Consider the following 23,185-nt stretch of genomic DNA (forward strand, 5'->3'; position numbering starts at 1 on the left):
CACACACACATTTTAGTGTTTAGTTTTTAGTGTTTAAAGTGATATAAATATATTAAATAGGTAACGGAGTAAAATTAAGATGGTATAATTAACAAAATCATATGTACCAGCAATACCTGCAGTTCTAATAGCGACCCCTTTTCTACAGCACTATGTAAAGCCTTGCATTTCGTAATTAAATTAGTCAGATATCTTGAAAGTGGAAGGGCCTCTGCCTCCGCCAGGAGACGGTGGCCCTGGCCAGCTAAAATCGCTCGCTCCAGTTTAGTCTCCGAACCACCACGAGCCCATTGACGGAGTTGTGCTGATGATACTATTCCCAACACTGAAGATTTATTCTGAGTTATAATGTGCCTCAAAGCTTAAAAAATAATAATGTGGAAGGTTTGCAATATGCCAAACGACTGTGATTTCACACTATAACTTAAAGGTTCTCGTTTTTGACTGATTTTCGTATTTTTGCTATACTTTTTCATTTTATTTCAAAACAATATAATTTTTATCATCAAAGTCATGGCTTTTCAGAATATAAATGCTAACAAACTAGCATCTCATTTTATTGTATGTTTACGCTACGATTGTTCTACGACGTAGAAGCTTTAGCATTATTTGTTGCACTTAATTTTCATCTTGATAAAAATCAAATATGTTTATTTTTTACATATTAAAGAAATTTTCACAACTGTTTTTTTTAAGATACGTATTTTTTGTGTTTTAAGATTTAGAAGTGGACGGTATCAAAGGTAATAACAGAATAAGCTTACACTGTAACTTTAACATGACGTAGCAAGACTTTATCCGATAGTTCGGCTAAAGATTAACCGATAATTTAAAGTGTGTTCTTTAACGCACACAATATTTACAATAATTTTATTTTTTATTACAAAAATTTAATTTTTTTGCAAAGAAGTTACATTAAAAGTTCAATTGATAAAAATATTTTTCATAATTTCAAATATTTAAAAATTCAATACTTTTTTAAATGAGTTAATATAACGCTAAAAAATATGTTATATACTTAAAATAGGAAATAAATGTGTATTAATATATATATTTTGAATTCCAAATGGAGTTATATCAAATAATACACGTATCTAGTTATAACAATAATTTTGAACTGTTTACATTTGATCTCGTTATATGCATGTTTTTTGTCTCTATAAAAATCACCCTGTTTTCGGAAATCGCATGAGTTGGCCACTTCATGATGGCAGATTACAAGATTTATTCTTTAACAGCCGGTAGTGGAGTTACCGCTTTCGACCTTAAACCGATACACATGAACTTGCATAAAGCTACCAACAAAATTGCGTAGCGGGTAATTTAATGTCAAACCACTTATACGGCGCTCGCTTTGTATGAATTTTTATGCAAATTCAACCTACTATTTATGAGTTTTTTCAAGTGAAATTATTTATAGGTCAGTATTTCTATGCCGTCAATCTTACGCGGCCTTCGTTGATGTTTTATATTAATGTTGATTGTACGTGATTTGTGGTGGTGTAACTTTAAACTAGGCTGTCTATTGATTTGTGGTATTATATGAATATGTTATAAGCTGAGCTTGTCGTGCTTGAAACGATTGTCATGATTGAAATTGTAACATTCCAATTTAAATCGACAACCTTAATTTAATATAAAGTATCGATCATAAAAGTATTACATACAATATTGTCTATATTGTTTAATAATATATTGGCTTAAGAGAATAGAAGATATTAAGAATAATAATAAAATACAAGAATTCCAATAGTACAGCCATTGAAATGCTTGTAATATAATATTGATGACTGTACTTCCATCAGTAAATTCACAAACACATTTTACTCGATTATTCTGAGGAAGTTGGAAGAAATTTATAAAGAAAAACTTGCTTTCTAACACAATCTTTGGTTATGTTAAATATTCTTAAGAACATGGTACATAAATTAAAAACATAGTACATATGATGGAATTTTAAGCTTTAAAAAATGTACCCATTGTGCGTATAATAAGCGTGGTGCGTCACTATATCATACAAGTTTATGTAATTTTTTTGTTTTAAGCCAGTAATTATAAAGTTTTTTATGAGGTTAATTTAATATGACAGAATGACCTAGATTAGAAGATTATTTATTATCAATAAAAGTGAATTATTTCGTCACCAAAATTAAGACGTAGTTTAACGTAAAAAACCTAGATGTTAAAAAAAGGGATATTCATAGACTTATTCGTAAGACAATGTCAACGTCACGTACCGTGGCTTCACCCGTGTATGAGGGGACACCATACCTATGTCCTCTTCTGTACCCTGCAACGTGTAGACAATTTTATGATGGTCGGTTAAGTAGGTGCGACATAACAAACAAACTCACTTTTGCATTTATAATATTAACTAGCTTTCGTTTGCGCTTTAGGGGTGGAAGGGTGCGGTCTCTTTCTGCGAAAATATCATGTCGCAGAAGGAGGCAGCGGAGCGAGAGCGCGAGGGGAGGGCCTCCGCTGACTCGCTTCGCCGAAGAAGACAGGGGAAAAGGCGTCGGCACTATGTGCATCTTCTTCGCCCTCCGTAAGTGTTGCCGGGGTTAGGGGGTCTTTGTACCCCGAGAACCCCCTAGGATTTGGGGGCCAGCAGAGGCGGGCCAACCGTCGGGGCGTCACGGTATTATGCGCAAGCGATCCCGTAACGCCCCTCGAAAAGACGGTGTGGGTACCGCTGGTTTTTTAGTGGGTATTCCGGCGCATGCTCAGCGCCGGCGAGGCCCAAATACCACCCCCCCATTTCAAGTGGGGGAAACGCGTAAACGCGTTTTTGCAGCGAAAAAAAAGGTGTCGAAGGGTGAATGATAGGTGTTAGGTATTACAAGGTAGCCTTGGCCTTCCTTAGGGTTCTTGCTAACAAATTTTATCTAAATCGGTTTAGTAGTTTAGCCGTGAAAGAATAACAGACAGATATAGTTATTTTCTCATTTAAAACATTGTCAAAACATAAACAATAAATTTGTATAAGAAAATTGCTTTTGATACGTTCACCATGTTAAGGGCGTATAATCGATGGTCATCGAACCTGCTTCACTTATGATCATTAAGCCTGACATTTTTTTCTTTACCTCGAAGTCAAGAAAATAAAACGCCTAAGCGAAAGTTATACGACATGGGACGTTTTTTTTTTTTTAAATACGTATATGTCTTTCTTATCATTTTAAATAAAATGCTTCAAAATTTTCAAAGCTTAGGATAGATAATACCTTAAACATTACATTAGGGAAAATGAAAACGAGTGAAGATAAGGAACTAAAAAAACCAAACAACACGGTGTAATCGAACTAAAACTCATATCCATTTTCACGAGCTCTACCTACTTATCTCATAAAAAGTTTTTATCTTACAGAAAAAATAGTGACTATTTTTGTTCGAATTATGGCACTATTTGTTCTTAAAAATAAACAAACACTTACTTTAAAACAATAAAGATAATTTATCGGTTAGTAAATTGCTGTAAATTAAGTCCATGTGCTTTATCAAATACATTTTTTTATATTATGATTGTTTTTGTTTTTTATGAATATTTAAAGTTAAGTGCTACTCCTTTTCTCTCTTCCATTATTATTTCTAATATTAAAACGATAATTAAATTCCTATCCTTATCTAGATTCAAAATCTTAAACCCTAATAAATATAAACATAATTATAGTTCTACTTACACATTAAACAAAGACAGTCCGCATATAAAAAAGAAATGGCGCACAATATCACGGTAATTGTCTTAAGTTTACATAGCCTGTTTTCCTGTTATTTGGATGGACTTTTTAAATAAGTGCTCGTGTGCTTTATGCAATATGCTTTTCACGCGACATCACGCTAAGGTCACGTCTACATATACATTTTTTTTTCTTATTTCTATTCAAATGATGCATAATTTTGTCATTAATTATGTTAGCTGACCACGAAGTAGGTACTTTATGATTTAACACGGCTAGTGAGTTCTTTCGAGTTATTAAAAAAGAACTATGCGAATAATCAAAGTATAATTACTAAATAAAATTTTTCATTTTCTATATTTTCACTGATCTATAAGTAACAATAGATATGATGATATGACTATTACTTCTTAGTCTAGAGAGACTAATAAACTATCACTTTCATAAAGTTTTTTATACATATGTGTGTGTGGGTGTGCGTGATTTGATGGGTGTTATTATATCTATGTATTGATTTGTAGTTGTAGTATAAATAAGTTTTGCATTATATTCATTTGTATCTATTAGATAAACCGTTTGTTTAACTCTACTCATATTTCCCTATCATTAGGTGCGGGTCATTAAAACCCGTATCACTTGGTAGCGTATCAGTAACATATTGTGGCTTATAGGTATGAATTCAATAGAGACCTAGTTATTCCGTAGTTCTTATTTCAATGTCATAAAGCTTATATTCACGAGCAATATTTCTATGAATCGCTTATATCGTCAACGGAAAACGTCGTTATAACTTAGGTAAAGTTCAAGTTTAAACGACAAAGATGAATTGTTGAACACGACGTTTGATAATATCTATTCATTTGTTTGTTTAATATTATAAATTATACTTATATATTTTATGTGTTATAATTTATTTATTAAAAACATTTTTAATTTAATAATAATTAAATATTAACAAACTTAAATCGTAAAATTAAATTTCACACAATATCCAAGGACAAACTTTAATAAAACATAACTTTTTTCATAATTAGTAATTAAGAAAATTTATTCTTTTTAATTTATTATAGAAATTAAAATAATTCTATGACAACACTCCCTAACATCACAGCCATGCAACAGACGTGTCACGCTGAACAGCACGCGAACTTGTTCCAACAGGCGAAACATTTAACTTTCTCGCCAGTTTGTTTGTCATCACTTTTGATTATATTACGATCGTTTTCAAAATATAATTAAAGATATATTTTGAATTTATATGATGGTAGGTACCACAAACTCACCACATATTGTAACGCCAAACAGCAATACTATTGTTGTGTTCCGGTTCGAAGGGTGAGCGAGCCAGTGTAATTATGCACAAGTGACAATATCTTAATTCCAAAGGTTGATTGTGCATTGTTGATGTAAGGGATGCTTAATATTTCTTACAGTGCCAATGTCTATGGTAACTGTTGACAATCATGCTTACCATCAGGTGACCCATTTACTCGTCCGACCATTTTATAAATACCTACTTACAAAAATTTGAAAATGCTTAATTTAGGTAATGTGTTCTATAAAAAAAACTAACTTACATTTTGGAGGGCTGCTGTGCTCAAAAAGTCTATTTTTCTTTTCAATTTGCGAAGGAAAGATTTTTTTTACATTTTCCATCACGTTGTAATAAAAATATTACTTTGCATTAAGTATACAATAACACACAAGGCAATCACTCTCTTTTTTTCTATTCGCCTCGTACTCTATTTCAGTAAATATATAAAATACCTAGTTAAATAACGTGCACATAAGTTATTAATACAATTTATTACAAAGATAATAGTATTCATAAAAAACACTTTTCCTCTCTAGGCATCTACATTTATGTATGAAAGACAAAGACAAAAGAAAAATTACATTATTTTAATATAATTTACGTTCAAAGAATTTTAAGTCTATTTCTTAAAAAAATCATTTCAAACAAAATATTAACTTAAGTGTTGTTTATTGATTTCCAATGGTTTATTTGAAAGAAAGCATTGCATCTATTGTTATCAAGTTCCAAGCCAATTTAAGCGGCAATTAGGTGTCTAGCGTTAACATAGAACATGGTCATTTAAAACTATGTAGGCAAACATCAATCGATTTTATAGCCGGTTGGCACGAACGATCGAAAATGTTCCTTATCAAATATTTACCGGCCCGTCCTTCTGACATCACTTACTGTGCCTTCGAATGTTCTAAGTCACAACAATAATTATTATCTATGTATTGTAAATGCTTATGTGGTAAGTTTTTAACGATTATATGTTTTTATTTTAGTAGCTGCAAATTTTGGTTTTGTTAATATTATTATATTATTTTTTATAATATTTTAAATGAGGTTTACTTTAACACTGCGCTATATGGAAGTAACACCCATCTACTGAAGTAAAAGGTACAGAAAATTCTATATAGAAACTTAACTTGAAGCATCTACAATAGGTACACACTTCCTAATAGGTTAAAACTTGCGTAATGTGTGCAAGTTTTTTTAAATGTTATATTTTTTTAAAAGCTTTTCTGAAATATTGTTTAGCTTTAATTTTCGCTTTCCATTTTGAAGATATGTTCTGTATTTTATTTTCTCCCATTAAAAAGTCGAAGATTGAAGATTCGTTTTCCGAAATTTGCAACTAGTCTTAATTTCGTTTCCAATAAATTATACAATAAGACCAATAATGATTCTAATATCGTTAAAATTTGATTCAATAATTTTTAAATTCATCCGACTATTCATTGTCTGCATTGGTTGAATAACCAACGATTTTGATTTGTAAATTATAATTAAGGCACGAATGACATTGATTCAATTCAATTTAGATGGAGTATTTACTTATTTAATCATTTTAGTGCATATGGTATCTATTAACATTAATCTTTAATTTGAACCCTTAATAAAAATGATTAATGTCTCTACTAATTGCGTCAGGGTAATAAATTTAAGAAATGTTCAGAATAACAGTAAAGTTCATATATACTTAAGAGGAATTTATATATTATACTACATGGGTGATAAAATATTTATTCCATGAAGGTGACATATCATATTGATAATTTTAGATATCTTTGGATGCCATTGTACCAGATGTTTGTCGCTATTATATGATTTCAAGTAGAAAAATATTTTCTAAGCTTATTTCTATAATATTTCTATCATTTTTTTGAATTAATGTTATTGCTCGAATTAAATCAGAGAAACGAACTTAAACTTAACGATAATATATTTTTTAATACAAATTTACTAACCATACACTTACTGGATAGCAATTGGTCGGCTACAAGGAACTTGACGGCATCATTGTTCATGATAGGGCAACATTTCACACAAAAATTTAGCGATTCAAAGAAGTTTATGTTATTAATGAATATGGTATGCGACTCTTTGAAACTAATTAATACCGAACTCGATATACGGGGTGTAAGCTCCATTGTTTGTCTGCGCCGTAGAAATAAGGCCATGTTACATAAAACTGAGTAATCATCGTGGAGGGAAGTAATTCGTGCGACTGTTGATTGTCGCATATAAAGGACGTTTTGGAAAATATTTGACAATAATGTATAGTAGGTACTCATATTTCCATACAATTTTATTTCTGGTTATATAAATGTCAATGTTTGATAAGTAAAGTTCATATGCAATCCCTTAAAAACATCAAACTATATAAAATAAAATAAAAATCTTTCAAACAATTTGGTTAATATTTTGAAAAAGTTTTAGAAGTCATTTTTGATAATACTTTCGTCGCTGTTTGAAATTGCATCATTTATATTAAGACCATATATTTTTTTATTTTGATATCAATTTGAATCTTCTTCTTCCTTATTAACTGCGGCATTGGCTGCAATAAAAAAAAAATTAGAGACGCAAAATATGAAGGCCATAAATATGTACGTATCATCTGTGTGTATATACTGTTAATTTTTTTAATAATATAATTATTAAAAAAAAATATATAATTATTTAAACATTTTTTTGACTGCCTCGTCGGTCTAGTGGCTTGATATAAGGACGCAGACCCGAAGGTCCTGGGTAAAATTCCCAGGTCGGACCAATAAAAAGTTATTGGGTTTTTCCGTCAGAAAATTCTCAGTAGCAACCCGAAGTCTGGAAGTTGGAAGTGTGTACACTCCCGTGCCTCGGAAAGCACGTAAAGCTGTTGGTCCTTTCCAGTCGTGTCGGATTGCCGTCCCATCCGACTATGAAAGCTAAGGAAGAGAGAGTGCACCTGTGTTTGCGCACACACTTGTGCACTTTAATATTTCCTGCGCAGTTGACTAATCTCTCTTGAGATTGGCCGCCGTGGCCGAAAGCGGTCTGGAAGACATTATTATTAACTTTTTTTGAATAGTTTTTACCTTTGTTTAACTGTACATTAAGTATTCGATGATACAGTTCATTGAATTTTTTTTGGCGTTTCATGTTCGATGGAGTTTTAACTACCAAAGTTGGTAATAAAATAAAATGTTCAAGATTAGGTTCTTCATTTTTATATTTTTTTCGTGATGAATTTTTTGTAACAACCAAACGAGGATTCTTTTGGCGAACTTTGCCATTAGTGTTACTGCTATCACTTGTCAGACCTTGCATAATACTTTCTTGAGTGGAACTAGATACTCGTTTCGAGTTTCTTATTTGATTTGAGGGGCTTGATGTATGATAGCAACATGTTGGTTCTCTGTTTGGTCGGGAATGACGTGTAGAATAACTAGGTCCTGGTGAACAGTCTTCTTGTCTAAATTGCTGTCTATGCCTTGTTTCTGGTAGAACAACACGGTCATGACTTTTGTGGGCTTTACAAGGACTTGAAACTTTCTGATGTCGTCCTTCTTGCATTGAAGTTTTTGTAGATGTATGGCCGTGAACTATATCATCATCATGACATGGCTTATTCTTATGACTAGCAACTATTATGTCTCCAGTTTTACCCATGGGTCTACAGTTTTCGTGACGATGGTTTAATTTTACTATTCGGTAGTGCCGTCGTCTTCTCCTTTCGACATGAGCTACTCGTTCTTTGAGTAAACTGTCTATTAAACGCTGCAATTCTGATTTCGGTCCGTATCTTTCTGGGTGAGCAAGTCGACGTGCAAGTCTAGTATTGGGCCAATGAGTACGACAAACATCTTCCCATATTATATCACTTAAAACTGCTTCTCGAGAAGGCGTCAATTTTATTCCATCATCGCGTGGAGCAAATTCACCTTGAGCTAAATAATGGACTGTATCCATAAGTCTATAATCTCGTACTGGATTCAGTTTGTGTCTGATTTTGTGAACTCTGTCTGCAGCTATTCTCGGTCCATCGTCTCTTTTGCAAGGGACGGATGCACATTGGCGCCTACCTCTTGCTGTAATGCCATCATACAAAGTAAAATCGCGACCATATTGCTCCGAATTATGTTCTTTTTGAATAGTTGTAGCTTTACTAGCTGATAACGGAGCAGGTTGCTGCGTATATCTTTGGAATGCTGATGTTTCAGGTATTTGACTATATTCTACATAGCTACATCCAGGTCGCCCTTGACTTGATGTCTTTTTCATGGTGCGATCTTTGGAATCTTCATCTGACGAAGACAATGAAATATTAAGATCTATAGAACGGAATAGCATTTGTTGTTTTAGAACTTTCTTTTCCAGTTGTTCTAGTCTTTTATTTAAATTATTTATATTTTCAGTTGAAGTTAATATATCTTGAGAAGAAGAATTTGTTATTACGAAGGTACCAATATCAGTTTTATTTGCTCTTTTATTATTACTTTGAAATGTATTTGATACTTTGGGGATAGTCATGGTAAATTGTGGTTGGGTATAAACATAGCATTTTTCGGCAAAACGTTGCTTAGAATTGTTCTTATAGTAAGACGGACAAATAGATGAAGAGTCAGTGTTAATACATTTTGAAATTCCTGTGGTACTCCCCTCCCCTCTTGCCGTAGTCGTTGAAGCCTTATTAGGTATAATTTCGCTTCTTGTGCGACTTCTGTATAAATAATTTATAGATTCAGCTGAATTCAACGTATTGGAATCATTGTCGCTATAATCTAAAATATAAAAAGTGGATGTAAAATATATTTATTTCAATCTATATATAAAAATATAAATGATATTTAAAAACCGTAACTTACGTTTTGTAACTGATAAGTGATCACCTAGAGCAAGCCGTGAACCTGCTTTAGTAGAGTGCTGTAATTTTTTTTAATTTATATATAAAAAAACTATTAGGAATCAAAATCATGAATAAAAAGAAACTTGTTCACTCATGTTCAAGTCATTGTACCAATTGTGTACTTTACCTTCTTTGATTGAAATTTATTCTTTTCGGCTAAAAAGATAGTTTTGATCGCTGGAGTCTTTGGTTCTATAGACACAAGTAATTTTTGGGATGGATGCTTACAAGAGGACCCTTTTTGAAATATTTCTACGAAAAATATTATATTAAAGTTTGATAACATGTAGCAATTATTAAATTTAAGAAAGGAAGCTATTACCTAGATATAACTTTTTAGGTGAACGTGCTGAAGATTCCCCAATAGAATCGTAATCGACTTGACGTATTGATTTTTCTTGTTGATTAGATATTATTTTTTTATTTGATGGAGTATTTTTATTTTCCATTACATTTTATTCTCTTTTTCACGAGCATAGTTATTTTAGTATCGTAAATTTGCGAATACCGCACATAAAACGATAATTTTGAGTAGACTAGAAAATTTTACGTCATCTTCTTCTTCATTTTGATTCTTAGCGTAATATTGACACAATTCGTCCTGGTTCTTTCATTTAAAAAAATATGTAAAAACTTTTTGTTTATTATTTAATTTTTGTTCTATTTTTTGCTCATCAAAAATAAAATGAATGCTTACAGATAAGAAAGGTAAATTATTTTTATTTGTATTTTCGAAATTAATATACGAATATAATATAATTTTTATGTTACAAAAGTGAATTGAATAAGAATTATATTTTAAAATTAGAAGAGGAGAAAAAAAAACAAGTTATATAAATGTCAAAATTACAAAGCGTGACGTTTAAGCAATAATTGAACTTTTCTAAAAATTGATATCCATTTTTTTTGTGACAATAAAGTGAGTGTGTCAAACGGATGGATGCTTAGGTTTTACTAATGTCGGAACAAGAGAAAAAGAGTGGCGGGAGCACCATCAAAGGCTCCGTAATGATGGTAGAAAAGACGCCGGGTGGTCGGTTAAAACAGCCTTACCGGCCCAATGAGCTGCAGGATAATACCGATTTTCACCAAAAACGTCCCAGAGCACCTATCGTACCTTGTAAATAGATTTGTATATTATAATATAATAGTTACATTTATTCGAAGTGTATACGTCTAACCGAATTTCAAAACAACTATGTTAATTTTCTTATATGAGAATATTATAATTATTAAGTGTAAGCTCCTCATACTTATTAATTATAATATTATCATGAATAAATGTAAGGCAAACATATATTAAATATAATTTAACATATTTAATAATAAACTTTTTAATATAATCGTGTCTTTTTTAAAACAGCTGTTGCCGAGGAAATGAAATATTTTACTGAAGATTGTACCTCTAATGAAAATGAGTTTAAAAAGAGAAAGGAATATGAAGAAGGTTGATAATAATTCTCATATATAACGAAATATTTACGTTAAAATAATAATACCCTACCCGATAAGTAGATACTTAGCGTAGATATATTAAATTGAAATAATTATTATTTATTAGTTAATTTGGTTATATTTTATTTGTTAACTGTTGTCACTTAATCAAGCTTAATTCCGATTAAGTTTTAATATTTTCGTAGTCCCTTATGACAAAGAAAAACAAAGTTTTGCAAAAAAAATAACATCAAACACGGAGAGGCGGGATCACTCACCTGAATCTATTATGTTACAATCTACAGAGCTAGATCGAAAGGTAAATTCATCATTTATTTATGGCTAATCCTGTGTAAGTATGTTAACTAACTATTAATTTTTTCCTCTAAGATGTGACCAACTTTGATAAATCTGTAGAATTACATTTAAATTTAAAATATTTTCGAAATTGCCATACTAAAATTTGAACTTCTATAATAAATAATCAAAACTATACATGTCAATAAATGTGACAATTTTTTTTATAAAGCTTGTAGAATCTAATATATCTTCTTACTTTGTTGTCATAAATTTTTTAAACATTATATTTTGCATTTTTACGGATATGTTACTTATATACGTTTTCAAATATATTTTTTTGTCTTGTAATTTAAGTGATTTCTTTTAAATCACTACTATGTCTCATAGGTAGGACGAGTTAAGTCGCGTGAAAATTTTACCTTTTCATTGACTGACCTTATATATGTATATTTTCCATCAAATATTCATCTTTCAAAACACACACATATGATACATATTTGGATGTCGATTAAAACAACATTACTTATCTTTATAGGTATTCAAACAACAATTTGTGTGTATAATATTGCGCTAATGTACATATGAGTATATTCACATATGTATTTGTCATATGTATACATATATCTTGTTCTGTAAATGTTTTTTTATATAGAATAGGTGGATGGACTAATGGGCCGCCTGATGATAAGTTGTCACCACGGCCCATAGACATTGTAAGAAATATTAACCAACTTGTACATCGCCAATGTGCCACCGACCCTAGAAACTAAGATGTTATATCCCGCGTGTCTGTAGTCACACTGGCTCTCGCCAGTACCCTTCAAACCGGAACACAGAAATACTAAGTACTGCTGTTTTGCGGTAGAATATCTGATTAGTGGATGATACCTACGCAGACAAGCTTGCACAAAGCCTTACCACCAAGTATGTATGTATTTATAATTCATGTTGGAAAATGCTTATCACCGTACCGTAACAGCCTGTGAATGTCCCACTGCTGGGCTAAAGGCCTCCTCTCCTCTTTTTGAGGAGAAGGTTTGGAGCTTATTCCACCACGCTGCTCCAATGCGGGATGGTAGAATTCACATGTGGCAGAACTTCAGTGAAATTAGACACATGCAGGTTTCCTCACGATGTTTTCCTTCACCGTAAAGCACGAGATGAATTATAATCACAAATTAAGCACATGAAAATTCAGTGGTGCTTGCCCGGGTTTGAACCCACGATCATCGGTTAAGATTCACGCGTTCTTACCACTGGGCCATCTCGGCTTTTTGTGCTTATCACAGGTTTCTTAAAATATATTGTTAGAAGTATTAAGACCGCCTTTGCATTATTTATACATTTATTTATTTTATTTTATACACTTTATTGCACAACAAAAATTTGCGCAACAACAACAATAACAATACTACATCTCTACCAACTAATCTTGAAATATACACGAAAGATTGTTAGTAGCCTTGAAAAATGAAATACCATACACTATACTTAGATAAAATACCATACACGCCTTTACTTGGATGACTTAAATGTTTATATATCAATATTTTCATCTAAATAATATTAAAACTATAATATAAAAGTATTTTTTTTCATTTTTAATTGTCTTAATTTTATATATGTGCATATAACTTTTTAATACAATTACTTAATTTAATCTCTAAATAAGTACGTTTTGTCTTTGTTTAATATCTTTGTATCCTTTACTGATAAATTTATACAATTATGAACGAATACATAAATATTGAATTTTAAATTTTCTATGTGAATTATAGAAAGGGCCCATTGCTCCTTTGGTTCAGCCCATACCTGATGTGCAATCTACAGCGTCAGGTCTTATTGACATGGAAAAAGAAGCGGCAACGAAAGTCGATGAAGACAGCATAACAGAGGAGGTTGAAGAGTTACAGCCGTCTGAAGTTGCTAAAAAACATTCTGAATGGGTAATGTCTTTAAATCCATTATTATATCTCGAACAAAAACATTGTTGATGCGCGGCAGCCCACACTATAAGTACATTCATTTATTTTGAGTCCATCTCTCTACATGTTGTTTCTGATTATATATCATCGCGTCTTATATTGTTTCTGTTGTAGTCGGATGACGAGGAGGCGGGCGGGCTGCCGCGCAGCGACTCGCGGGCTTCGCGCGTCTCTCGCGTGGTGCGACAGTTCTTCTGTTGCGGAGTTTCTTACGAGGCTCCTTCCGAAGACAACATTTCGACGCATCGCGCTTTTGGTCAAGGCATTTGAATATTCCACATTCGTGCCCTTTCATGTCAATACTACTAATGTGTCTATCTCAAAAATGTTATATTAGCTTGCCATTTCAGCAGTCAGTTTAGAATCTTATAGTAGCAACTATGATTAAGTTATAAATGAGAACACGAACGCTAATGTGTCTTTATAATCGGATTACTTATTGTCCGGGAATGGCTAGCTAGAATCATTAATATTATAAGATGTGAGCGTGGTACGTGTTCTAAGCTGTGTACATACAATTATCATATCATATTATTAGTTTTTTATATATCCGCCTACTACAAAATTTGCAATTGATGCGCGTTGTTCCGATTCGCCTAAAGCAAGATTGTTATTAAATATGTATTGTAATTTGTGTTGTAGATATGGAAGTGTGTAACTTATCTGAATGTTATCATGTTAGGGTTGTTTTATTTATATAAAATTACAAATGTATTAGCAATATATTAATATATACGTTCATTATGAAATTTATATTTGATTCAAAGCATTAAATGTTTTTTTTTGTAAATATGATCTTTTAAATATTATTTTTATATATAAAAAAAAATAACAGTACCAAACAAAAATGTCCTCATAATGTTTCTAAGTTAACCTCGAAATCACGGTGTAACTCGGGTCTTATAAAGCTCTTTTTATAAGGATATTGAGAGTATACACTCATAAGAAATAGATTTTTATTTATTAATATTGCAGAAAGCTAAACCATCCTCCATCCAAAAAAAGAAAGAAATATCTTGGAACAATTACGAGAATATTATTCTTAAGGTAGGTATATTTGTATGAAGACCGATACTATGATTATTATAATATAAAGTATCTGTATGTATTTAAATTTATTTTTAAACATTTTTATTTATTATAGGATGTAGAGAAAAAAAAGAGTGATGTGTGTATATTAGGCTGTAAAGCCTCCATCGGTCCTTGCTTACAAAATATAGCACCTTTTAAGGGTCCTTCTGGAATCACTATATGCTTACCGAAGGTTTTATTTTTTAATGTTATATATAGTTTCCTTATATATAGTTTAGTTAAGGTTTTATTTAAAAACAAAATGGTTTACAATTACAGAAATCTTTGAAATGTGTGAATCAACCATCTGGAATCAATGTCAATATATCAAGGGTATAGTAATTTTACATTTTAGAGTAAGATTATTTTGAAAGAACTTCTATATATAGATAACGATTGAGCTATATTCACAGAAAGGCTTAGGGAAATCTAAATCTACTGCCAACGAAATGTGCCCAATTGAAAGAGAGCAAACTACACTTAATATGGAGAAACAATCTGAAATGGTATGGGATAATAATGATTTGAATTTAATAGGTTGGAATAAGATTACAATAGGCCATAGTTCGAAAGTTAGTGTGGCGTAAAATTTGAATTAAGATAAAATTTGAACTTTTCAGGTGAACAACAATGTTCCTCTAACCAATTTTTTTAATAACGTCAAAGACAAGATTAGCAATGTTCAAAGTAAAATTAGAAACTTTTTTCATTCATGATGGTATCATGACAAAAATAAAAGTATATTTTTATTTCTAATTTTGATTTGTTTAATTTATATAATAAATTACAGCTTATCAATTGCAATATCTTTTTTTTTAATATTGAAAATGTCATTTTTTTACGTTTACAGTTTTGGAACTCTAACAAAAACGTCAAATTTCAATTTGGTCAATTATAAAAGATTTTTATCGACACCAGATATGTTTTAGACATAATTTCACTATTCTGAAAATCTAAGAGTCATTGAATCTATTTCTTATTTCCTTATCGATTCGTACGCTTCTAGGTACGTTACAAACATTGCACGAGAGACCTTTTAATGGCATTTGATTTGTCAAGTTAGCAGCACGAGCGGCGTTATAGTCCGCCTCACGGGGTCTCCAGCATAGTTCTGTACTTCCACATTTGCAGCTCATTTCACGACATATCTAAAGCAAATGTCAATCAAATGAAACTGTCATAATCAGTGGATTTGTTAAGATAAACAGCTTAGTAAAAACTGACAACTAAACTAAATACAGTAAGTACTATTGACGGTATAATATTTTTTTTATAAAATAGGTAGGAACTGAAAAAATAGCTCATGGGCCATTGGCGCTATAAGAAATATCACCTTTCCATATACCGCCAATACGCCGCCAATACGCTACCAACCTTGGGAACTAAGATGTTTTGTTCCTTAATTCTTTATTTTAATTGCCGTGTTTAGATCTCAGGGGTATAATATAGTTTATTAAGTAATATAGCTTTGCCACCGACACACAACCTAACAGACGCTCAGCACAAACTATTTTTCTGATGAAATTTTCACTATTAAGGAACACAAAGATAATCTTAACATCGTCATATGATGATGTTAAGAAAATCATTATTTAACTCATAATATACCCACGGAAGCTAAGTATTCATCTCGGCAAGTATCAGGACAATCGCAGGTCCAGTTAGTTGGCGGTACACATGGGACGATAGGCGCCGTGAAGCATGTGTCTGGATGAGCCACGCAAGTTGAACAGCAACACTGATGGCACATTGTATATACCTGTTAAGCAAAACATAATTGGCATCACATTACTTATACGACTTTGTAGATAAATATATAAATAAATGAATTAAATGTATTTATGTTGAATTTTATATAAAAGTCATCGTACCAGCCATATAGCGCGAGCTATCTCATTACGAACGTATGGCAAACAATTGCATAGAAGACAGTTTTCAAATTTAGATAGTTCCGGAATGCCTAAATTTTTCTCGATTCCAGAAGGTCCTAAAATAACCTGAAAATGGAAACGCACCGTTTCATTATAATGTTAGTTTCATATCACGAGTTAATTGTAGTGAAGTTAAAACATTTCTTACTTCGCTTGCAAAAAATTGACAATCCGGTGCGCATGTGCCGAGACTATCCACGTAGGCACATTGTATGATATTCCTTCCACCTTGCAGACCCTTAACAACGTTAATAGTATTTCTTGCCAGAGCGTAAGCACCTGCTAGACATGCAGTTTCAGTACACGAGCATTTAGCTGCGCACACTGCCTCGTTCCCGCTCATTATAGACGATGTCACACATTCAGTCTGTGAAATAAGAAAACAAATGTTTACGAACGGTATTATAATTTAATAATGTATTTATTACCTTTGTTTTAATTGACCTGTTCCTGTGATATGGTACATGGATGAACGGCAGCGGAGAGTACTGGTACCATAGTTTTAGGCGTAGCTCCACCAATGACGGGAACACGAACTGATTCCGGGGGTACTCGCATAAAATTCGCCAACACCGTATTTGCTCGAACGCAGTTTAACTCCACACAACCCAAAAGCAATCGCGGGTTGTAGATGCCACGCAGTCTTTGTATTTCACTAACAAGCGGAACCAGGCTTTCTATGGGCTCAGTTGCTACGATCGTGAAAGCCTACAAAGTCATTTCAATAATTTATTTGTACCCCTTCAACGGCATAAAATCAAATAAGTCTTTAAACTTACGTCAGGGCAAGTGTTACAAATTTGCAGAGTAATTTCTGTAATAACCGGTGCATTGTTTTCGAAAGTATCACACTGATTTCTTGCAACAATTACGACTACTTTTGCGTCCTGTAACATATATAATAACATATTTAGTTTAAATAAATCAGCGTTATAAAGTATAAAGCGTTATTTTTTTGCAAAATAAGATTCAACTACCTTAAGAGCATCACAAAGCATATGACGTCCAGAAAACGAAGATACTTTGCACTTGGTATCGACGTGACTTAGTTCCATGCCGTAACCACAAGTGGCGCAGACATCGTATAAAGCTATCTCGTCTAATAATGGGCATTGTTTTAAAAGCAATGCCAAGGGTTGGCCTACAAAGATGAAGATATACAAACATTGATGACTACCGCTTTTCAAATACGAATTCAAACGGGTTATATTGTATCAGCCTAAAGCCTTATCTAAAGATTTTTTTAATAGAAAGATAAAAACACGCAATACTTCATTTAATGTTTATAAGTACAATATACAAGACTTTTTTTAATCATATTTAATTTTAATTACTATTATAGATGCGAATGTGTCCTTGTTTATTTATTTGTTACGTTTTAATATCAGGTGTACAAAAAAGGACATAGGGTACCTAATATTTGACTACCCTTCACAAGTGGATACTATATGTTTGTCAGTATACCGATCTAAAATTAGTCACGAATTGCTGAATACATTGCATATTTTTTAAGATTAAGCGGTAGTGTAGGCTAGATGGGAATACAATAAATAAAATTAATTATTAATAGTCGAAAATCGTTATTTATAACTGCTTGGCCCATTTTAAGACAAACTTTAGGCGTATTCATTGTGCATGTATACTTTTGTAGTATAATTACTATTATTCTGAAACAATCAGCAGTTATATATAAATAACCTTCAAATAGTGACTACCTGTACATCCCGCAGCTCCACAAATTGTTATTTTCATCCCAGCTGGGCAAGTGCTATAAGGACGTATCATCCTATTTAAGACAAGTTTACGTTCTACGATACAATTTTGCATTACTCGGGTTTTGGTCTTTCGTAAGGATTCTTTACCCATGTTCCACATATATTTTGTAAACATTTTTTTTTAATTTATGATTATTATTTTACCTACAAAAAATTACATTGTATATTAAATTTGATTTTGAAATTTTACGCGTGTGTCAAAATTTTGGTGGATAGAGATAATTTTTCTTTTCTTCTGGTTTTCAGCTATGTTTGTATTATACCTTTACGATTCAAAAAAGGTTCAATCTCTTTTTATTGCTAGCATTATTTTTTTTTCTTTAGGTAGTTACGAACAACGAAATCGTTGTAATAATAGCCGCCAAATTATATCTCAAAATAACATAGTATGACCAAAACTCATCTAATATCTAGTAGTTACATGGACAAATCGACGGAAAATGATGTTGATAGAATTTTAATGACTATCTATTGTAACTTCTGACACGCGTTAAATATGAATTTTTAATTTTATGACGATAGTTTTGTAGTTAGATAAAAAATACCAATATCCTAATGTATTGGCGCAGCCAATAACTTATAGCATTCTATAAAGTGTATTGCATAGACGCATGTTTCCCTTCCATAAAAAAAAAAAAATAATAATTATTCAAAATGTTCAAAATTTTTGCAAAATATTTTAATTTTAAAGCACGTGCTAAGAGGATCATTAACATGGCAGATATTATCAAACCTTTATATATCGTTACATCATTACTTGGTTTGTTCCCTTACAGTGTGAGGTTTGAAAAATCAAAAAAATCTTTTGAAATTATGACTAAAGCAGTATACTTTAACTCCTTGTGTGGGTTAACTGTTATTTTAATCATTTTAACATTTTCTGCTTTGCATATACAAAACGTATTTCTGACTTCAGATAATGTTTCAATGACTGAAGCGATTGTGACTAAAATGAATTATGTATTGGAATTAATTGCCCTTTTAATTTTTTGTCTTGTTGTTTACATATGTGCCTTTCTAAATCGTGGCAAATACGTCAAGGTATTGAATATGATTAACAGTACGTGGTGCGACTTACCGATTAATAATAACAGTCAAAACATTCTCTCTAATTTGAAATTTCACGTGAATTTTATAGTGATGGGTAGTTTATTTACAGTAGTAATCATACAATTTAGTGTTAATTTTTCCCGAAATAGTACCGTATGGAAAATGATTCTTGTCGCATTAACATTTAATTTGCCACAGACTATAGAATTTACAGCACTGGCATTTTATTATTCACTTGTAATGATGCTTGTTGCAATCCTTGCTAATATAAACGAGCACTGTGTAAAACTGACAATGAATAAAACAATAATACTGAGCGAATTAACGGAAGTAAAATCAAAATCAGCGGTTACTCTGCGCCAGATGGAATTAGCTTATGTAAAAGCATTTCAAATTAAAACATATATAAATAAAGCTTTTCAAGGGCCTATTCTAGCTTGCACGTTACAATGTTTTCACTCAATAGTAAGTGAATCTCATATAATTTATCACGGGGTTGTAGTAGGTAACACTGTTTCGTCTCACGATGTAATAAATTGTTCTATCTGGATTGCGTATCAGATTTTTAAAATATACTGCTTGTCTTACGCTGGAAATTTACTTAAATTGGAGGTACCTAATTCTTTTGTTACTTGATGCGTATTTTTATACTCAAATATATACAACGTCTTTTGTATGTTTTAAATAAATATTTACTTTTCAGGCATTAAAAATTGGTCAAACTTTGCACAATATTCCAACAGAAAAACAGGACTTACGTTGGTTAATGGAGGTATTTAAATTATTTTTAACCTTGTAAAACAATAGGCTTAGACTAAAAGTATGAGATGGCCTCGTGGTTAGAACGCGTGCATCTTAACCGATGATCGTGAGTTCAAACCCGTGCAAGCACAACTGAATTTTCATGTGCTTAATTTGTGTTTATAATTCATCTCTTGCTTGACGGTGAAGGAAAACATCGTGAGGAAACCTGCATGTGTCTAATTTCATTGAAATTATGCCACATGTGTATTCTACCAACCCGCATTGGAGCAGCATGGTGGAATAAGCTTCAAATCTTCTCCTCAAAAGGGAGAGGAGGCCTTAGCCCAGCAGTGGGACATTAACAGGCTGTTACTAACTAAAGACTAAAAGTGATTACGATGAAGGAAAACGTCGTGAGGAAACCTTCATGTGTCTAATTTCACTGAAATTCTGCCACATGTGTATTCCACCAACCCGCATTGGAGCCACGTGATGGTTCCAAAACCTTCTCCTCAAAAAGGGAGAGGAGGCCTTAGCCCAGCAGTGGGACATTCACAGGCTGTATTGTTGTTATTGTTGTAAAAGTGATAAATGCAATAAATTATTGCTGAATTATTTTAAGGAATATACTAAAGTACCGAATACCTATTCTTTATTATATCAAAATCGGTTAAGTCTATTAAAAGTTATAACAACTTGAATGTTTTTGTTACTAGATTAGGAGATTTACCACCAGATTTACTAGATACCAGATTTTATACATGCATTATATAGATAGAAAGCTGCTATTTCCATTTTCACATATTTGACAAATCGTAATCTAATTCTTTTTTGGAGGGTTAAATAGGAATATTAGTAATTCTTTAATAACGGTCATTCGCTTAATTTCAAAGTACCTTCTATTTTTTAATTTTTGTTCGGATTTCATTTAGTATAAAATAGCCTTAGCTTATATGATTTCTAAAATGCAGCTAGCGACATCTCATCATCAATAATATGATAAGTATAGTTAACAGAGGACGATAGTGATATAAACATATAGCTCAACACTCCTCGCTTCACCCTAGTTGTTTGAAATACTTTTTAAATATATATTTTTTTAAAGTAAAATATATCTAGAACATATAAACATTCATTATATTTTCGTCAGTGTTCATTATTACCTTTCAGATTCAACATTTCTCTTCACTTATGACTTATCAGAAAATTGAAATGACTGTGTATGAATACTTTCCTCTGGACGCAACTCTTCTGTATAATGTAAGTTTGAAGCTTTCAATAGATATACACATAAGGACTTACATTTGATAATCAGTCAAAGAAATATCAAAATCAATGAATTTATACATCATAAATGTGGTTACTTAATTATGAAATTTATGGCACAAATGTTTATTTAAAAAGTTTTTTTTTCAGATGTTGGCCTCGGCTATGATGTATTTGATAATTTTAGTGCAATTTGACAGGCGAGAATAAATTGATCTTAATATTTCATGTATTTTAAACAGTTGGTATTCTTAGAATCTTTAAATAGATGTGTTACATTTATAAAAACAAATACAATAAAGAGTTAAGTTTTGCTCGTTTGTTTATTTTTACGGATTTATGAAAGTAGGTATTTAATAATTCAACTGACATAAAATCATCGCATTTTCTGGCTAATTCTAGCAAAACTATGATATTTAGTCATCAAACCATTCTATCAAACCGAGAATATTAGTACCCAATCCTATAACTCTAAGTCGAGATGGCCACTGGTTAGAACGCGTGAATCTTAACCGATGATCGTGGGATCAAACCCGGGCAAACACCACTGAATTTTCATGTGCTTAATTTGTGTTTATAATTCATCTCGTGCTTGATGGTGAAGGAAAACATCGTGAGGAAAGCTGCATGTGTCTAATTTCATTGAAATTCTGCCACATGTGTATTCTTCCAACCCGCATTGGAGAAGCGTGGCGGAATAAGCTCCAAAACTTTTTCTCAAAAAAGGTAGAGGAGGCCTTATCTCAGCAGTGGGTCATTAACAGGCTTTTACTGTACTGTTACTGCTATACCTTTGGAGTCATACAGGTATAAAGAGATTATTGATGAAATCTTGAATGAACATGTGGTACAATCATTGAGTTCAGATGCACGATGAAAAGATAATTTTTTTTTAAATTAATCAATTTTATAAATGAGAAAACACTTAACATACGAAAGCATACACTAATATACAAATAACTACGTAAAAATACATTGTATTTGAATGTGATAATGCGAGTAATATGTTTGTAATAGCCAGAACCTAATTAAGGAAAAGGGGGGGGGGGGTATCGCGGTCTAAAACAAATTTAATAAATTTAATTTGCGCGTGCGTCAAGAGCTGTAAATAAAACATTATTCCGCGCTTACTGTACCTCTTTTTATACATGTAGTTTGTGGGCTAATTATACATTAAAATCATACAATGCTTTTCGTGCCCAATACAATAACGCCTTATAGATTGCTTATGGGGTTGCCTCGCTTCTGTAGTGCTTCAGGGATGTTTGCTGAAGTGAATATAGACTGTTTTTACGCATTAATGCAAAAAAACCTGCATCCTTGGTTCACAGGGTGCGGCCCAGCTCCAACAACATTCTAATCATGGTTGCTAACAGACTAGACTGTATATTTATAAACCGCTCTTGTAAAGTTTCAACTGGCCCAGTAAATTGTATAAGTAGTAGATAGTAGCGTTTATTTATTTTTATTTTATTTGTATTTTTGTATATGAGTCTTGTTACTTGAATAAATAAATAATTATTATTATTATTATATGGTAGATTACTGTATCTAACTTGTAAACTAAATTGTTACATGCAAGTATAATGGAAAATACAAGAATAGTTATTATTATTCTTGTATTTTTCGTATCTCCATAAGCAAAGCACTTGCCTTACCTTATTCAGCCAATAAGAAGTCGTAGTCAGCTGAAATAAGAATCTTTTCTTTGCAATAAGAACTACATTTATTTAACCAATCAATTTTAGTATTTTTTTCTAG

General features: G+C 31.9%; 4 protein-coding genes across 5 annotated transcripts; 2 read left to right on the forward strand and 2 right to left on the reverse strand.

The window, feature by feature from the left end:
• Positions 1 to 7,369: 7,369 nt before the first annotated feature.
• Positions 7,370 to 10,317, reverse strand: LOC126773784 (uncharacterized). Its single transcript, XM_050494937.1, has 5 exons — positions 10,191 to 10,317; positions 9,996 to 10,120; positions 9,828 to 9,885; positions 8,058 to 9,743; positions 7,370 to 7,540 (listed from the first exon to the last, which is right to left on the reverse strand). Exons 1-5 carry the CDS (start codon positions 10,315 to 10,317, stop codon positions 7,500 to 7,502), a joined length of 2,037 nt encoding a protein of 678 aa, XP_050350894.1. The 3' UTR covers positions 7,370 to 7,499.
• A 392-nt stretch (positions 10,318 to 10,709) lies between these two features.
• LOC126773941 (uncharacterized) lies at positions 10,710 to 15,374 on the forward strand. Its single transcript, XM_050495202.1, has 9 exons — positions 10,710 to 10,988; positions 11,232 to 11,315; positions 11,509 to 11,621; positions 13,381 to 13,548; positions 14,563 to 14,634; positions 14,732 to 14,851; positions 14,938 to 14,991; positions 15,072 to 15,164; positions 15,279 to 15,374. The coding sequence occupies exons 1-9, from the start codon at positions 10,826 to 10,828 to the stop codon at positions 15,372 to 15,374; spliced, it is 963 nt and encodes a 320-aa protein (XP_050351159.1). The 5' UTR covers positions 10,710 to 10,825.
• Positions 15,375 to 15,517: 143 nt separating this feature from the next.
• On the reverse strand, positions 15,518 to 23,093 carry LOC126773822 (malate dehydrogenase, mitochondrial-like). 2 transcript variants are annotated; one of them, XM_050495021.1, is made up of 8 exons: positions 23,083 to 23,093; positions 17,567 to 17,730; positions 17,369 to 17,476; positions 17,034 to 17,297; positions 16,738 to 16,956; positions 16,530 to 16,655; positions 16,271 to 16,417; positions 15,518 to 15,806 (listed from the first exon to the last, which is right to left on the reverse strand). In XM_050495021.1, the coding sequence occupies exons 2-8, from the start codon at positions 17,642 to 17,644 to the stop codon at positions 15,612 to 15,614; spliced, it is 1,137 nt and encodes a 378-aa protein (XP_050350978.1). In that variant the 5' UTR covers positions 17,645 to 17,730; positions 23,083 to 23,093; the 3' UTR covers positions 15,518 to 15,611. The 2 variants fall into 2 exon arrangements, with proteins under 2 accessions (XP_050350978.1, XP_050350977.1); XM_050495020.1 differs by lacking the exon at positions 23,083 to 23,093 and adding an exon at positions 18,305 to 18,424.
• Positions 19,277 to 21,634, forward strand: LOC126773865 (putative gustatory receptor 59f). The gene is made up of 4 exons (XM_050495087.1): positions 19,277 to 20,026; positions 20,118 to 20,186; positions 21,329 to 21,418; positions 21,575 to 21,634. The coding sequence occupies exons 1-4, from the start codon at positions 19,292 to 19,294 to the stop codon at positions 21,632 to 21,634; spliced, it is 954 nt and encodes a 317-aa protein (XP_050351044.1). The 5' UTR covers positions 19,277 to 19,291.
• Positions 23,094 to 23,185: the final 92 nt, after the last annotated feature.

The sequence above is a fragment of the Nymphalis io genome, chromosome 15 (assembly GCF_905147045.1).
Source record: "Nymphalis io chromosome 15, ilAglIoxx1.1, whole genome shotgun sequence".
NCBI classification, from domain to species: Eukaryota; Metazoa; Arthropoda; class Insecta; order Lepidoptera; family Nymphalidae; genus Nymphalis; species Nymphalis io.

What these genes read in the sequence shown, in the direction of transcription:
- LOC126773784 (XM_050494937.1), bottom strand. Translation starts at nt 10,317, where the DNA reads ATGGAAAATAAAAATACTCCATCAAATAAAAAAATAATATCTAATCAA. An exon ending in ACCTAAAAAGTTATATCTAG is followed by an intron (nt 10,121 to 10,190) that starts GTAATAGCTTCC and finishes TATTTTTCGTAG; the next exon opens with AAATATTTCAAAAAGGGTCC. An exon ending in TCACTTATCAGTTACAAAAC is followed by an intron (nt 9,744 to 9,827) that starts GTAAGTTACGGT and finishes TTTATATTTTAG; the next exon opens with ATTATAGCGACAATGATTCC.
- LOC126773941 (XM_050495202.1), top strand. Translation starts at nt 10,826, where the DNA reads ATGTCGGAACAAGAGAAAAAGAGTGGCGGGAGCACCATCAAAGGCTCC. An exon ending in GAGAAAGGAATATGAAGAAG is followed by an intron (nt 11,316 to 11,508) that starts GTTGATAATAAT and finishes ATATTTTCGTAG; the next exon opens with TCCCTTATGACAAAGAAAAA. An exon ending in TCACTATATGCTTACCGAAG is followed by an intron (nt 14,852 to 14,937) that starts GTTTTATTTTTT and finishes TTACAATTACAG; the next exon opens with AAATCTTTGAAATGTGTGAA.
- LOC126773822 (XM_050495020.1), bottom strand. Translation starts at nt 18,416, where the DNA reads ATGCAAAATTGTATCGTAGAACGTAAACTTGTCTTAAATAGGATGATA. An exon ending in GTCAATTTTTTGCAAGCGAA is followed by an intron (nt 16,656 to 16,737) that starts GTAAGAAATGTT and finishes TTCCATTTTCAG; the next exon opens with GTTATTTTAGGACCTTCTGG. An exon ending in GAGATGAATACTTAGCTTCC is followed by an intron (nt 15,807 to 16,270) that starts GTGGGTATATTA and finishes CATTTGCTTTAG; the next exon opens with ATATGTCGTGAAATGAGCTG.
- LOC126773865 (XM_050495087.1), top strand. Translation starts at nt 19,292, where the DNA reads ATGACTGAAGCGATTGTGACTAAAATGAATTATGTATTGGAATTAATT. An exon ending in GAAATTTACTTAAATTGGAG is followed by an intron (nt 20,027 to 20,117) that starts GTACCTAATTCT and finishes TTTACTTTTCAG; the next exon opens with GCATTAAAAATTGGTCAAAC. An exon ending in ACTTACGTTGGTTAATGGAG is followed by an intron (nt 20,187 to 21,328) that starts GTATTTAAATTA and finishes ATTACCTTTCAG; the next exon opens with ATTCAACATTTCTCTTCACT.